Source organism: Rhinopithecus roxellana, chromosome 4, assembly GCF_007565055.1.
Source record: "Rhinopithecus roxellana isolate Shanxi Qingling chromosome 4, ASM756505v1, whole genome shotgun sequence".
Classification (NCBI taxonomy): domain Eukaryota; kingdom Metazoa; phylum Chordata; class Mammalia; order Primates; family Cercopithecidae; genus Rhinopithecus; species Rhinopithecus roxellana.
Genome location: NC_044552.1, coordinates 36,572,631 through 36,588,971, shown reverse-complemented (window position 1 = coordinate 36,588,971; position 16,341 = coordinate 36,572,631). Strand labels below are relative to the sequence as shown.

General features: G+C 40.6%; 1 protein-coding gene across 4 annotated transcripts in view; it reads right to left on the bottom strand.

Moving 5' to 3' along the window:
* Positions 1-295: 295 nt before the first annotated feature.
* The window catches only part of UBR2 (ubiquitin protein ligase E3 component n-recognin 2), a 135,140-nt gene continuing 119,094 nt past the window's right edge, over positions 296-16,341 (bottom strand). For 3 of the 4 annotated variants that reach the window (XM_010369668.2, XM_010369669.2, XM_030928496.1), the window contains 9 exons: positions 15,822-15,957; positions 15,148-15,238; positions 13,620-13,750; positions 12,459-12,567; positions 9,247-9,303; positions 7,781-7,858; positions 5,709-5,879; positions 4,104-4,205; positions 2,495-2,746 (listed from right to left, as the gene is read on the bottom strand). In XM_010369668.2, the coding sequence (XP_010367970.1) occupies positions 2,605-2,746; positions 4,104-4,205; positions 5,709-5,879; positions 7,781-7,858; positions 9,247-9,303; positions 12,459-12,567; positions 13,620-13,750; positions 15,148-15,238; positions 15,822-15,957 (1,017 nt within the window). In that variant the 3' untranslated portion in view covers positions 2,495-2,604. Of the gene's footprint in view, positions 2,747-4,103; positions 4,206-5,708; positions 5,880-7,780; positions 7,859-9,246; positions 9,304-12,458; positions 12,568-13,619; positions 13,751-15,147; positions 15,239-15,821; positions 15,958-16,341 lie in introns of all 4 variants that reach the window. The other variant, XM_030928495.1, reaches the window with a different exon arrangement.

The window sequence follows — 16,341 nt, the reverse complement described above, 5'->3', positions numbered from 1 at the left end:
CGGGTCTTGGAGTGCCCTGTTTCCCAGTGATTTGAGTTCCGAAATGGTCCAGAAAGGTCACACGCTGTCATGGCTAACGAATATGAAACTTAATCAGCTGAAATGATGATCACACTTTATCTGGGAAGGTCAAGATAGTTTGGCTAATGGCCATAATTGACACTAATAATATAAGCCTCTTAAATTTAAAGCTAATGCAGATATCCCACTATATTTGTAGCAAGGTGACAGGGGGCACACTGCTGTGGCACATAAGCGTGTAAAATGAAACAGAAAGATATATGCTAACGAAAAGTAATGCCAACACCTAAAGCATTTATTTGGATATCTTTAAACTTTTTACATATGATACATTCCAAATTTTACAAGTTGTCCACAGATATTAAAGTTATAGCCAATTTATTAAACAGATATGATTTTCCCTGATACGGAAAGCATATGTTATATAAACATTTCTACAATAAACATAAAACATGCAGAACAAATCATAAAACTAACATGATTTGTAAGGTAGGAAAGACAACTACCTCAACACCAAGAAAATAAAAAGGTGTGTATGGTGCAATTTCATGTAAATTCATCTTCTCCCAGGCTCGGTGATATTCTCAGAGAATGGAATCCAGAGACACCCTTTGCTAACTCCAGGCTCCTAGGAAGTCGGGCCGGAAAGCTGAGTATTGTTTTGATTTGGTGAAAATGTTTATAATCCACTTGTAGAGAGAGAATCCTGGTCTTATTATTTTAAATTTTAGCTTGGTGAACATATGAAAAAAAGCCAAAAGAAGCTTACCTTAAAAGCTAAAGAAACTGGATGTGACAGAGGCCAAAATAAACATGAATTATGCCACCTATAGCCCAACCAACCAGATCTTTTGAAGGCCAGAAAAAGGGGGAGAGAGGTGGATTCAAATGTGAATTTTCTTCCTGTTGGTTCTCCTCTCAGCTGGGTGAGTCAGTCCCAAGCAAGAATGGTGACGGGTCATCCTCCTCTCAAGAGGGGGCGGTGCTTTCACACACTACCTTGGAGAGGAATGTGGCTTCTACATCCTCACTTATTTTAGCCTCAGGTCCGGATTTCTGACCTTCTTCCTGCTATACTGTGGAACGTGCCTAGTTGACTGGTAGCTGAGTGGAACAAAACTTGTAATTCAAAGAAAACTGATTGAAAGGGTCACTTGCATTGGTTAAAAAAATCCAAGAGCCTCTTATTCTTCATTTGTTCCTTACCCCACCTTAGACAGGCTCAGAATTTATTCCTCTACTAAGTCTTCAGTCACTCTCTGCATGTATTCAAGCTCTCAGCAATCATACATCAAACAATAGCAGTTGTGTGGTACATAATAATTATAAGCTATTTTGTAAGTGGCTCTTGTTCTAGGAAGGCACCTCAGTAAGAACAATCTTCAAAAAGAATAAAAAGCCTGGGTGCCAGACCATCCCAGGAATGCACTAAGTGAGCCAGCAAGGAAGCAGCAGCTTGTCTGTTCCGGGAAATGCTGGCTGGGTGGGAGTGGGTTCTCACCTTCTTTAGTGTTTGACTTTAGATGATATACTCTGCCAATTTAGCCTTAGAAATAACAAGAGAATATTACTGTCTGAAACATTAGGATATTCTAAAAGAATACAGATAAGAAAATTAGAATACTCTTTTAGAATACCTATTATTTTAAACTTAAGCTTGGTGAACATCTAAAAAAAGCCAAAAGAAGCTTACCTTAAAAGCTAAAGAAACTGGATGTGACAGAGGCCAAAATAAACATCAATTATGTCAGCCACAGCCCAAACAACCAGATCTTATGAATGAATGAAGGCCTCTCATCTGGATATTAGGATATTCTCAAAGAATATCCTAAATTTTTAATCCATACTCTTTTAGAATATCCTAATTTTTCTTCCTAATTCTAAAAGAATATCCTAATTTTTAACATCATCCTAAGTTTTTGGAAAGCCCTTTAAGTGAGTTTTCTCAAAGCCAAAAGTCTTGCCATAAAAAAAAAGAAAAAAAACCCTCCAACAGCCCTGAAAAACCAGCCAGCCACCTTCTCCCCACGGGCTTCTTCTGCATGCGTGTCCCCCAACTCTCTCATAGTCAACAGAGAGAAGGGAACACTGCCTTCAAAATCAAACACTTTGCTCCTAGGAGTAGGTCCTGTCAGCGGAGGGGACACCAACCCAGTCCCAGTGTTGGGCCACTCAGTGAAACCAGGAAGTATGACCCAACAGATCACAGAGACTTTGTGTCCTGCCTCCGTTGAATCAGCTTCAGACCCACAGTTCACTATCATCAATAACGTGAAATATCACATAATGGCTGGGACTATGCAGTCAGACCCCCACAAAAGGGCTGGGATCCAATCTAGGAAAAGAAGCTCCTTGCTCGATCTTAAAACCCAAGACGTTATATTTGAGGGGCACAGCAAACAGTGCAAGAAAATCTGCTGATGGAAGATGATTTTTATCAGTCCTCAGAACCAGAAACTATAAAATTGGGAAGGAAAGTTTAAATAAAGAATTTATTTCCAAATTCAGCAGAACTTCCTTCTTTCTTAAAAAGCCAACTGGGCTAAAAAAAATCCAAGTTTCTGTTTTTTGGTGGTGCAATAATTATAAATGTTGCCAGTCAATGCCAACCAGTGTCTGATTGGCTTCTTGTGCATGTCCAATTTCCTCTGTGACACTGTGTTGGTGCCAGAGCTTCTGAATCTTCTTGAATCGCTCTTTGCATAAATGTAAAGGATTTCCCCGTCTAGAAAGAGAAGACACATGTCACTTAGAATGTGTTCTTGTTTATTCCATTATAACCCAACCCTTCCTGACTTAGGCTAGGTTACAAGTTATTGGTTTTACACTCCCTGCAACATTTCTGTCTGGCAGCTGACTGTGGCTATTAACAAAAATACCAGTTCTGTTTGCCAAGAGCAGGCAAAAGGGAATAAGTGCTGAAAGAGGAGGGAAAGATCCACAAACCACACTTACCCAGAATGAGGTGAGGGAATAGAGGTTGCGGGGGATCAGGAGGGTCTGGGTTGAGAGGCTAAAACTACCAATTCATTGTCCGTTTTGTTGGTAACACGTAAAAAGGAGAGGGGGCAGATGAGAGGGTGAAAGAATTATACGAGTAAAAATGTTCCTTATAGATTTTACTAAGAGCGCGAAGATAAGAAAAGAAAAAAGTGAAAAGAAAAGAAATGTTCCCCAGATGCAATCTTTCAGCCACACTCTCAGTGAAGCAATCAACTGAGAGTAACTTCCAGGTCCAATTTAAACACAAGTGCAAGCTTTGGTGGGTTCCTGCCTGGGACCAGTGCCCTGAGCCAGGTACCTCTGCTCCTGTTTCTGAGCACAGCCATCCTCTCACTCACTAACCAGACTCTCCTCCTCTAACAGCCCATGCTGAGAACAGTGGGAGACACCATCACTGGGTGGCAAATGGGCATAGCCTCGCAGTCCAGCGCCTGGGGCAGCTCATCTACTTACCTTGCTTGGGTTTCTAGGCCTTCAACATCTGCTACTCAAGGCTGGACAGGCATATCTATGGAGGTTAAAACTTCTATCTCCTTTAGACAAAAGAGATGGTCTAAAAGAAGTTCTTTAGTAGTGCTTGGGAGAAGGGAATTGTTAGCTTACAATACACTAAAGCTACCAGAGTAGAAGTAACTTAGCCTCAAATATTGTTATATTGTTCTATGTTTTTAATCTTTATCCCCCAGATTTTAGTGTAATAAGCACATTTGTTAGCAATTAAGATTTTCTCAAACACGGGGCCTCCTCTATACAAGGCCACACAAGTCAGACTGGGCCATCCCTGGAGTGCTCTGAGCTGGGATGCCATATGGCAATTCTAACAGTTCTTTGGAGTGATAAATGGAATAAAGCTGTACTCTGTCCTATTCTCTTCCCTTACCTATCCTGATGTTCCTCATGGCATTCTGAAGGCTGGGAAAAGAACACCACACCAGGTTGCCAGGGCGCCCTCGCTGGAAGACTCCACTGATAACACAGCCACCTCTTCCAGAACCACCTCAGCCTTCCACCCTCAGGACGTCAACACATCCTGAAGGGTGCTGCGGGCCCTGAATCAGCTGACTAGGATGGGTTCTTACCTGAGTCCCTGGTCGGTCTCCCCATAATCATCAAGGTAAGGAGGAGAATAAAAACAGCCTTTGGTTTTCCCGGCTAAAAATAGCACCTGACATTCCCGTACTCTGTAGATAGATCATTCAAACGTTATACATTTACATGTTAGTAACCAACGTTTGTATTCAGTTTCAAATAAAATGAAGTCTTTTTTTTTTTTTTTTTTTGAGACGGAGTCTCGCTCTGTCCCCCAGGCTGGAGTGTGGTGGCGCGATCTCAGCTCACTGCAAGCTCTGCCTCCCGGGTTCACGCCGTTCTCCTGCCTCAGCCTCCCGAGTAGCTGGGACTACAGGCGCCCGCCATCTCGCCCGGCTAGTTTTTTGTATTTTTTAGTAGAGACAGGGTTTCACCGTGTAGGCCAGGATGGTCTCAATCTCCTGACTTTGTGATCCACGCGTCTCAGCCTCCCAAAGTGCTGGGATTACAGCTTTGAGCCACCGCGCCCGGCCTAGAATGAAGTCTTATAGTACTGCTATTTAAACCACTATTATGAGGAAGTTATCCATTAAAAAATGTGCACAAACTAGGAAAGAGGTTGAATCGAGACAAATTTGTGGCCCCTGATCCCTTTGAGAGATTTGCCTTTTTCTGGCATTAACAGTTCAGTGCAATTAAACAGACATTTATTGAGGACCTAACATGTATAAGAAATTGTCAAGGTCCTGGGAGGATGACTAAGCTACGGATACACCCTAAGCTCCAGAGGAGCCCACACTCATGTCACACCCTCTGCCTCAAACCCTGGAATGGCTTCCACCTCGCCCAGAGATGTCACCAGCACACAGCAGGCCCTGGATTCTCTCACCTGTGCACAGAACTCCAGTGACATGAGCCTCCTTGCCTTGAGCAGGCAGGCATATTTCTACCCCAGGAACTGTGCAGAATATTCTGAGTAGAATGTTCTCCTGCTTCTTTAGGGCTTTACTCAGAAGTCATGTTCTTAGGAAGCCTTCCCTGATCTACTAAAATTAAATCTCAAATTTAGCTCCACAGCTGCCATTTCATATTCCCCTCCCTGCTTTATTTTTTCTCCTTAGCCATGTATCCCTATCTAAATTCTTGTCAGTCTTGCTTGTCCTCTCTCTCATTAGAAAAAGAGCTCCATCCATGAGGGCAGAGATCTTTGCACTGTGGACTATTGCATTCTCAATGCCCAGTACATAGTAGTCACTAATCACAAGATGGCATGTAGAGTTGTGATAATATGTATGAATGGAGGTAAAATCCAAAAGCCATAAGGACATGAGGACACAACGGAAAGAGTAATTCTGACTGGATTTGTACACAAAATCAGAGGTTTCATGTTAGCGGGAGATGTGAAGAAAGTAGAACAGAACTGTCGCCTATGGTTGGGGGAAGAGGAGTGGGAATGGCGACAATGAAAGAACCAACACAGAGTTGGCACGGGCCAAATGTGAGATGTGAGGAGACGAGGAGCTCCATGTTTCTGGAATGAATCCAACACAGAACAGTGGTCTCAAAATTCCTGGCAATATAGTAGTTTCCTGTGACACCTTAACAGTCAGATACTGAGGCAGATCCAAAGCCAAAAAGCCCCTGCAGGTCCTTACCTCAGGAAGATGCCCACTCCAGAGCCACAGGAGTAGGTGTGAGCTGTGCAGGCTCCTACATCCTCCCCTTCCAGCTCAGTCTGGCAGCAGTAACTCTGGGAGCACAGCAGAGATCCACACACAAGGCACAGAGTTGGGGCTCTGCTCTTATCACCACCTGATTTGGGGCACCTCCAAGGGATAAAAAATCCACAAGTCATTGATCTAAAGAGTGGCTAAAGAGCTAGTGAAGAAAAAACCAGCCCAGAAAAGAATTCTGCAGTATCAAGTAAAGCCAAAGAAGCGTATATCCTCCAGTCTATGCAAATTTATTCCTAGAATCAGGAATAGGAAACACCTTGCACATATATAGAAAGACCATGTACTGGAAACACTCAAAAGAATCAATAACTGGAGAAAAAAAAAAAAAATCATCAATAGAAGAAAAAGATAAATGGTGCCACTGCCATATAATAAAATACTGTAGAGCAGTGAAAAATCAATAGTTATGCATGTCAATGCGGATAAATCTGAGAAACAACGCTGAATGAACGCAAAGCCGGCCGGGCGCAGTGGCTCACGCCTGTAACCTCAGCACTTTGGGAGGCAAAGGTGGGTGGATCAACTGAGGTCATGAGTTTGAGACCAGCCTGACCAAGATGGTGAAACTCCGTCTCTACTAAAAATACAAAAATTAGCCAGGCATGGTGGCACGCACTTCTAGTCCCAACTATTTGGGAGGCTGAGACAGGAGAATCACTTGAACCTGGGAGGCGAAGGTTGCTGTGAGCCAAGATCATATCACTGTACCCCAGCCTGGGCGACAGAGTGACACTCTGTCTTAAAAAAAAAAAAAGTGAAAAATAAAACATGCAAAATAACAATATAACAATATATGCTACTTAGGAATAGAAACCTATTATGGTTAATGTATAGGAATGGAATGCTTAATATTCCATTTAGAATAGTAGGTATCTTCAGAGGGAGGAGGAAGAGGCAACAGAGAAGAGACAGCTGGGGAGCTTCAACTGTCTAGGTAATGTTTAAGCTCTTACATTATTATATTCTTCTTTTCTTTTTGAGACAAGGTCTCGCTGTCACCCAGGCTAGAGTGCAGTGGCACGATCATGACTAACTGCAGACTCCAACTCCCGGGCTCAAGTGATACTCTCACCTCAGCCTCCCCTATTATTCTTTATGCAGCTTGTATGTTAAATATTTGATACTATATTAAAAATTACTGCTGGGCGTAGTGGCTCATGCCCGTAATTCCAGCACTTTGGGAGGCCGAGGTGATACTAAAAATACAAAAAAAATTAGCTGGGCGTTGTGGTACGTGCCTGTAATCCCAGTTACTCAGGCTGAGGTACGAGAATCACTAGAATCTGGGAGGCGGAGGTTGCAGTGAGCCAAGGTGGCACCACTGCACTCCATCCTGGGCGATAGAGTGAGGCTTGGTCTCAAAAAAAAAAAAAAAAAAAAAAAAAAAAAAAATTACTAAGGGCTGTTATTATTTTAAGTGCAATTATTAAACATTCATGAATCAAACTTGCTTCTCCTACTCCCATTCCATGTCTTATTCTGAAACACAGTGAAATGATGCTTTTATAAGTTACGTAGTATAGAGTACTACAGATGTTATTCTTTTTTTTGAGACAGAGTTTTGCTTTTGTCACCCAGGCTGGAGTGCAATTGCTCGATCTTGGCTCACTACAACCTCCGCCTCCCAGGTTCAAGTGATTCTCCTGCCTCAGCCTCCCGAGTAGCTGCGATTACAGGTGCCTGCCACCATGCCCAGATAATTCTGTATTTTTAGTAGAGACAGGGTTTCACCAAGTTGGCCAGGCTGGATCTCCTGACCTCAGGTGATCCACCCACCTCGGCCTCCCAAAGTGCTCGGATTACAGGTGTGAGCCACTGCGCCTGGTCAAGTTTCTTCTTTTTTCCCTTTTTTCTCTCCCTCCTCTCATAAAGTACTAAAACATGATTTCTCTACCCAAACAAAACAAAGAACAACAACAAAATCCTTCAAATTATTTGTAAAGAGGTGTTTCCAGTGGCAGGGAATGTTCAATGCTAACAGCAAAACTTACGAGAAATTGGATGCTTGATTAATGAGGCTGCTGTAATCCTCTGGAAGGTTTATTAATTTGTTAGATTCTCTTGGATATCTGAAAAAAAGGGAAAAATTAAAAAAACGCTCCATTAATTTAGGTCATATTATGCTACAAGGCACTTCCATGTGCACATACCTGCCTAGCCCGGGTAACACGGTGTGGCCTTTCACTACTTTACCTATTGCCAAGACAAGAAATGGAGTTAAATGGAAGGGGGGATTATTTTAGACAGTAGTTCTTAATCGTATCAAAATCAGTTGGGGGAATTTTGAGGGGATAGACATGCTAGGGCTTTAACTTTAGAGAAATTAGATTCAGTAGGTAGTGGCCTGAGTATTTTTTCAGAAGTTCCCAAGGTTATTCTGATGTATACTTCTGGTTGAGGATTACTGTTCCATTTATTAAGAGTTTTCTGACATCAGGGTGGAATCACATGAAATTGTGATATTCAACCATTTTTGACTTATAAACGGACATTTCATGTGGTCCAACCTAATAAAATTGGGGTGTTATTTCCAGATGTGTAAAAGCAAACAAACAGGACAGATAATCTCTAGTCTTCTGACTTTTATGGACGGTGTATTTATCAGAACTAAGAGATACAGGTTGAGTATCCCTTATCTGAGATGCTTGGGACCAGAAGTGCTTCGGGTTTTGAATTTTTTTAGAGTTTGGAATATTTGTATTACTTCTCTTTGGATTCTGTGGTAAAGCATGCTCTACCAGATCCAAACAAATGCATCTCAACTGTTAATCCAAATTGACTATCTCTAATGTTAAAACCTGAAATCTGAAATGCTCCATAATTTGAAACTTTGTGAGTGCCAACATGATGCTTAAAGCCTGGGGACGTTCCGAAGTTCAGATTTCTGGATTAGAGATGTGCAACCTGTACAGTAACAGTTGAGACACATCTTGTTAGGATCTGGTAGAGCACACTTTACTACAGAATCAGAATAGAATTAATGTAAAAAGAAATGAAGAAAAAATAATTATAAGAAATGACTGGCCATGATTTGACTGATAGTTATTGAAGGTGAATGACAAGTATGTGGAGCGCCTCATTATTTTGCTCTTCACACTTCTGAAGAGTTTTCCAATAATGAAAGAAAGAAAAAAATAGAGCTAAGAAAAACCTAGGAGATGCATTATGTTTTTTAAAGCAAATATATAATATATATAATATACATAACTTTGTTATTTGCTAAAATATAACTTTGTTATTTGCTTTCTCTGCCAAGAATGTAGTATATTTATGTTCATAATTCTGACTTTGACAGACTCTTCTCATTAGATGAAGAAGAAAATATGAAGGCAACATATCTCAACCTTTTGGAATCACTGAAGGCTTGAGAAGTGAGTTTCTGAAGGAATACAGCACTTACATCCTGATTCCACCCTTTCTCCCACCCCAATCAAGTTTTTGAGGATCTTTAACTTACCTTATAGCATCTCTTTCACCTTCTAGATATCTTTTAACTTCACGGTTATGGCACCAACTTTAATGTAAACAGAGGGGGAAAAACCACAAAACACTTTTACTTTTAAAGGGTTAGAACCAGAACTTTTTCCCCTCCATAGCCAATAAGAGGAAAATAATATTCTTGACCTAACATACTTACTTCATCAAAAGAAACCTGGAGAAATACTATTTTGCCTACAACTTTTAAAATCAGGAGAATATTTTCTAAAAGCAAGAATGCTTAAATATATTAAAATTTGTGGCTAAAAACATCATTATCTTACTAATTTGGATACTCTAGAAAAACTAGTCTATATTCATCTATATTAATGCCAAGCTAACATTATCTAGAGCTAGAACACTCATATTAAAAATAAAACTTTTTTTTTTTTGCCAGGCGCAGTGGCTCACACCTGTAATCCCAGCACTTTGGGAGGCCGAGGCGGGTGGATCACGAGGTCAGGAGATCGAGACCACCCGGGCTAACACAGCGAAACCCCGTCTCTACTAAAAATACAAAAAATTAGCTGGACGTGGTGGCGGGCACCTGTAGTCCCAGCTACTTGGGAGGCTGAGGCAGGAGAATGGCGTGAACCTGGGAGGCGGAGCTTGCAGTGAGCCAAGACTGCACCACTGCACTCCAGCCTGGGCAACAGAGTGAGACTCCGTCTCAAAAAAAAAATTTGGCAAGGTGCTCATGCCTGTAATCCCTGCACTTTGGGAGGCTGAGGTGGGAAGAGTACTTGAGCCCAGGAGTTCGAGACCAGCCTAGGCAATATGGCAAAAGCCCTTCTCTACTGAAAATACAAAAATTAGCTGGGTGTGGTGACATGTGCCTATAGTTCCAGCTACTTGGGAAGCTGAGGCGGGAGGATTGCTTGGGCCCAGGAGGATAAGCTGTGACTGTGCCAGTGCACTTAAGCCTGGATCACAGAGTGAGACTTTAAAAAATAAAATTATTTTTTCTTTTTTAGTGTGGTAAAATATATATAACATAAAAATGACCACATTAACCACTTCAAAGTCTAATGTTCTGTAGCATTAAGTACATTCATATTGTTGTGCAACCAGCACCACCACCCATCTCCAGAACGTTTTCATCTTTCCCAACTGAAATTCTGTAATTATTAAATGCAAAATTCCTTCTCCCACCCCCTGGCAACCACTATTCTACTTTCTGTTTCTATGAATTTGACTACTCTAGGTACCTCAGTGAAGTGGAATCATACAGTATTTATCCTTTTGTAACTGGCTTATTTCACTTAGCACATGTCCTCAAGGTTCATCCATGTTGTAGCATGTGTGAGAATTTCCTTTACTTTTCTTTATGAGACACAGAGTCTTGCTCTGTCGGAGCAAGTGTTGGAGGCTGGAGTGCAGTAGCGTAATCTTGTCTCACTGGAACCTCCACCTCCCAGGTTCCAGGGATTCTCCTGCCTCAGCCTTCCGAGTAGCTGGGACTATAGGTGTGTGCCACCACACCTGGCCTACTTTTAAGACTGAATAATAGTCCACTGTTTGTGTGTACACACATTTTGTGCATCCATTCATCTGCTGAACATCTGGGTTTTTTCCATCTTCTGGCTATCGTAAATAACGCTGCTCTAAATGTGGGTGTATAATATTGATCTGAGTTCCTGCCTTCCGTTATTTTGTAATCTGTACCTAGAAGTGGAATTGCTGGATCATAAGGTAACTTCATGTTTATCTTTTTGAGGAAATGTCATGCTGTTTTCTGTAGTAGCTCTAGCATTTTCTATATCCCATGCACGAGGATATCAGTATACCAGTTTTTCCACATCCTTGTAAACATTTGTAATTTTCTTCTTTAAAAAAAATAATGGCCTACCTAATGGGTGTGAAGTGGTATCTTAGTGTGATTTCCCCAGTGACTACTGATGTTGAGCATCTTTTCTTTTGCTTTTTTGGTTGTCTTCTTTGGAGAAATGCCTATTCAAGTCCTTTGCCTATTTTTTAATTGGGTTTTGTTGTTGTTAAGTTGTAGGAATTCTGGATATACATAGTCTGGAATTTTCCTTTCGATACAGGGTCTTGATCTGTCATCCAGGCTGTAGTGAAGTGGCATGCAGCTCACTGCAGCCTCGACCTCCAGGGCTCAAATGATACTCCCACTTCAGCCTCCTGACAGGTGCATGTCACCATGCCTGATTAATTTTTAAAGATTTTGTAGAGATGGGGTTTTGTCATGTTCCCCAGGCTGGTCTTGAACTCCTGGGCTCAAGTGATCCTCCCACTTCTGCCTCCCAAAGTGCTGGGACTACAGGGGTGAGCCACTGTGCCCAGCCTATTCTGGATGTTAATCCCTCATCAGATATGTGGTTTGCAAATATTTTCCCCCATGTTGTGGAGAGAACAGCAATATATTTAATTCAGTCACTAACTTGACACGATTATCAGGCCAATTTCTCTAGACTTCAGTTTTCTCAAATATAAAGTTCAGAGTATTGGACTAGATAGCCTTAAGGGTTCTTTTGGCTTTAAAAATCTATGAAAAGCTGAGTGTGATGGCATGTGCCTGTAGTCCCAGCTACTCGGAGGCTGAGGTGGGAGGAATGTCTCAGCCCAGGAGTTCAAGAGCATTCTGGAAAAAATGGCAAAACTCCATCTCTTAAATACAAAAACAAAAAAACCTATGGAAGAGAGTCCTTAACAAGTAAGTTCATGTAAGGAAATCAACATTTCTACCACTATTCCCCTTCCATGCAAATTTGTTTATGCTATTCACTAGCTTGGCAAAAAGTTTACCGAAAAGCCAGATCCTTACCTAAAAAGGCCTACTCATAGGCCAGGTGTGGTGGCTCACGCCTGTAATCCCAGCATTTTGCAAGGCTGAGGTGGGTGAATCATTTGAGGTCAGGAGTTCAAGACTAGCCTGACTAACATAGTGGTCAAAAAAACTAGCCGGTGTGTGGTGGTGTATGCCTGTAATCCCAGCTACTTGGGAGGCTGAGGCAGGAGAATTCCCTGAACCTGGGAAGTGGAGGTTGCAGTGAGCCAAGATCACGCCACTGCACTCCAGCCTGGGGGAAGAAAGGCCTACTCATTACAGTTTGAATTATTTGTGTTGAATTCTACCAGGGTCATTATTTAAGAATTTTGCTACATATGTGATAACTAAATTTGGTTCCATAGAACTATTTAATACAACGAAGAAAAGTATATAATTATTACCTTTCAATCAGTGAATTCATTATCTCACTATTTTCTTGAAAAAGGCAAATGAGGTTGTTTGGTAGGGAAAGATAGTTACATAAATGTTCAAAATGGCTTGTTCCAGGAACTGCAAATGAAGAACAAGAAAAGAGTGCATATAACAACTAAGGGCATATTCCGCATGAGAGTTAAGCAATAGCAGGGCTTAAAAAAAGGATGAAAGAGTTCCAATTTGCCAGGTACGTAACTTGTAGGAAGTTAACAGAATGGCACATGGAAGGAATCCGTGGAAAATGACGCAATGCATCGAGAGCAGTCAGGCGACTCCTACATCAAACTGGTCCCAATGTCCTGGTGTCTCAGCTTTATCATTTGCAAAATGGTGTGCCTGCACAATCTACTGCACAGGGTTATTGTGAACATTAAATGATAAAAATAATGTATGGGTGCTCTGGAAAAGGACCAACCAATAAAGAAATACAAGCTGGTTTTACCATGAGACATGGATTTAAATACCAACTCTAATCATCACTGCAAATAATCTGGAAGACTAAATTCTTTTATATGGTTCCTAAGCAACTAGTTGAATGGAAATGCCAGTTGACAAACTTTCAGAGAGTAGCACTGCATGCAGGTATTCTATGGCCAGTGCCAGGCACAGTGATGATACAGAGATATAGTCAAGTCTACCTTCATACTACTTTTATGGAATGAATCAAAACAGAACATGGAAAACAACTATGAAAGAGCAAATGAATTCCCACATTAAAATCAGATTTATGTGCAATTATGGGTATTCTAAATTTTAACGTCATGCATGTTTCAAGTTAAAAATCACATGAAATCGTCAGTTTTCACCTTTTCAAATCTGAGGAACCTTGTTTATAAATAATACATAACTGAACATTTTAACATTTGAAAGCAAAACTACGATCTTTATGGGAGAAGTGCTTTGCAGGTGTAAAAACATTTACACAGGAGTTTAACAGTCACTGAGATCCAAATAAATGGAGACATATGCATAAACATACATTTTATGCTATAAATGTGTACATCACCACAGTCAATTAGCTATGCTTTGAACTTTTAGTCAATTTTCATTTTTGCAAGTGATCTTTATATTTGCTGGAGTAAAGGATTACAAACTCTCTCTACGTTTTGAAAGAAAGTATAAATTACCTTGAATGTCGGGTGGGGAAGGAACTCCATTTAAGTAATGAAAAAATAAAGCAGAACACTTCAGGAAAGGCATGATTCCAGCTCTGACACTCCTCCACAGATGCCAGCCGGATGGTATTTCTTTCAAGGCACTAAAAAAGAAAAAAAAGATTATTGGGAAATCTACTAAGAAAAGGTCACTGTACTTATAGCACAGTGTGAAAACAAACTTGACTGTCATTTGGAACTGATGGCATGTATGCTTAAAAGGACTGAGTTAACAGGCAAGTGGGTGTGTGTTATTATAGGACGCTAGGTGTAAGTGGTGACATAGTCTCCAATGCTGTTATTAAAATTTATAAAAGTAATATAGTGACATAAAGAGAAAATGTAGAAAATGAAAAGTCCAGGCTGGACTCAAACTATTGGGCTCCAGCAATCCTCCCACCTCAGCCTCCCGAGCAGCTGGGACTACAGGCACATGCCACTGCACCCAGCCCCTAGGAGCCATATTTTAAATAGATTTATAATATTTTGGAACACATCCATCACTATATCCAACTATTCCCCCTGCAAACACTTAGATTGCTTTCAATTCTTTGCTAATATAAATAATATCACATATATATCTTTTTCTTTTTGAGACAGGGTCTCACTCTGTTGTCCAGTCTGGAGTGCAGTGGTGTGATGGTTCACTGCAGCCTTCACCTCCCTGGCTGATCTGACTACCTCAACCTTCTGAGAAGATGGGACCACAGGCACATGCCACCATGCCTGGCTAATTTTTGTACTTTTTTGGTAGAGACAGGGTTTTACCATGTTGGCCAGGCTGGTCTTGAACACCTGGGCTCAAGTAATCTGCCAGCCTCATTCTCCCAAAGTGCTGGGGTTACACGGGTGAGCCACCGTGCCTGGCTGGAGTTTCCATCTTTATATGCCTATATGTTTTTTTCTGTATGTTGAATTATTTTGTTAATGTAGGTTCTCAGAAATGGGATAATTTATTCAAAAGCAGACATTTTTATAGGTTCTTGACTTTACAGATTCTTGACATATACACTGTTGAAGGCTAAGCAAACAACTGAATTGTTATTTGTAGCAAATTGTGACTCTTAACCACACATGAAATTCTAATAATTTCATTTTATTCCTGCCACTACTGAATATTACCTTAAAAATAAATTATGCCAATTTAACTTGCAGTTTTAAATTCCCATTCCGAATGAGACAACATAAGTTTTAGAATATCAACTTTCCAAAGTACATTTGATCTATCCTCTAGCCTGTGCCAGATTCTCTGGGCAAATGTAGCATTCCACAGCCAAATAAATGTGGGAAGCTCTTCATATTATCACCTTTCTCCCAGATTTCCAATTATGTTAGTATATGAATAGCTCAGAAAAGCCCTGCAGATCACCCCACATCTTCTTTTAAAAACATGTCAACAGACAACAATTTCCCCTAATTAACAAAAGAATTCCTTTCTCATGCTATCATCATCTAGCAATATTTAGGAAAATGCATTATCATGCAAAGATAACTAGCTCACCTTCCCGTATACTGGTGAAGTGTTTTATACAAAGCAAGAACTGCTGATTCTTCTTCACAAGTGGGATTTTCTTGATCCATGCCATTCTCTTCTGAAAGATAAGGAAATACTAGTACTCTGTATTTTTCAATTAAGGGGTACCAAAAGGACTGAAGACATTAAATATGCAAATATATTCATAAACTCACATATAATATGAAATATTCCTAGAAAACATGCAAAATTTTAATCCCTCAAGTGGGAGCACAGTATTGATCTCCATCAAACCACAGTCAGCTGGCACGTTTTAAGTAACATCAAATAAATATAGTCTTAAAAGTGTATGAAAAACAAGAATTTTGAATGCAAAACATAATTTAATGGTGAATTCATGTGGGCATTAGCAAACATGTAAGTTAAAACAAAATTGGCATTCTAAAACATAAGATTCTAAAAGATTTAATTACTATCCTACACAAATATTACTCAATGTATGAAATTAAAACTAGATTCACATTACTAGGAAATTTTAAGAGAAAGAAATGTTTCAAAACTTTTCATATGAGGATACACAGAAAAAAATAGCCTAATTCATGTATTATTCTCATCCAAATACCTTTTCCTCTAATGCTTTTTTTTAAACTCAGAAAACTCAAGTATTTCCTTCAAGAAGCTGACAAAAAGGCAAGAGTTACCTGTACATGAGGTAAGTAAGATCTGTATGATGTGTGCCATAGTAACCAGATGGAAAATGTGAAGGTCTCCAGTACCAAGGCTGATCCCTGAAAAATCCTGACACTGCAACGCAGGGAACGCAAGCACCAAGCCCACCTAGGCACCAAACACAGGACATCAGACAGATCGCCTTTCCTTTCACAGCTAAGCACATTTCCATCTTCTTACTTTTATTTTTATTTTATTTTTTTTTGAGACAGAGTCTCACTCTGTTGCCCAGACTGGAGTGCAGTGGCGCAACCTTGGTTCACTGCAACTTCCACCTCCTGGGTTCAAGCAATTCTCCTGCCTCAATCTCCTGAGTAGCTGGGATTACAGGTGTGCAACATCACGCCCGACTTTTTGTATTTTTAGTAGAATACACGTTGGCCAGGCTGGTCTCGAACTCCTGACCTCAGGTGATCTGCCTGCCTCGGACTCCCAAAGTGCTGGGATTATAGGCGTGAGCCACCGCACCCGGTCACATTTCCATTTTCTTAC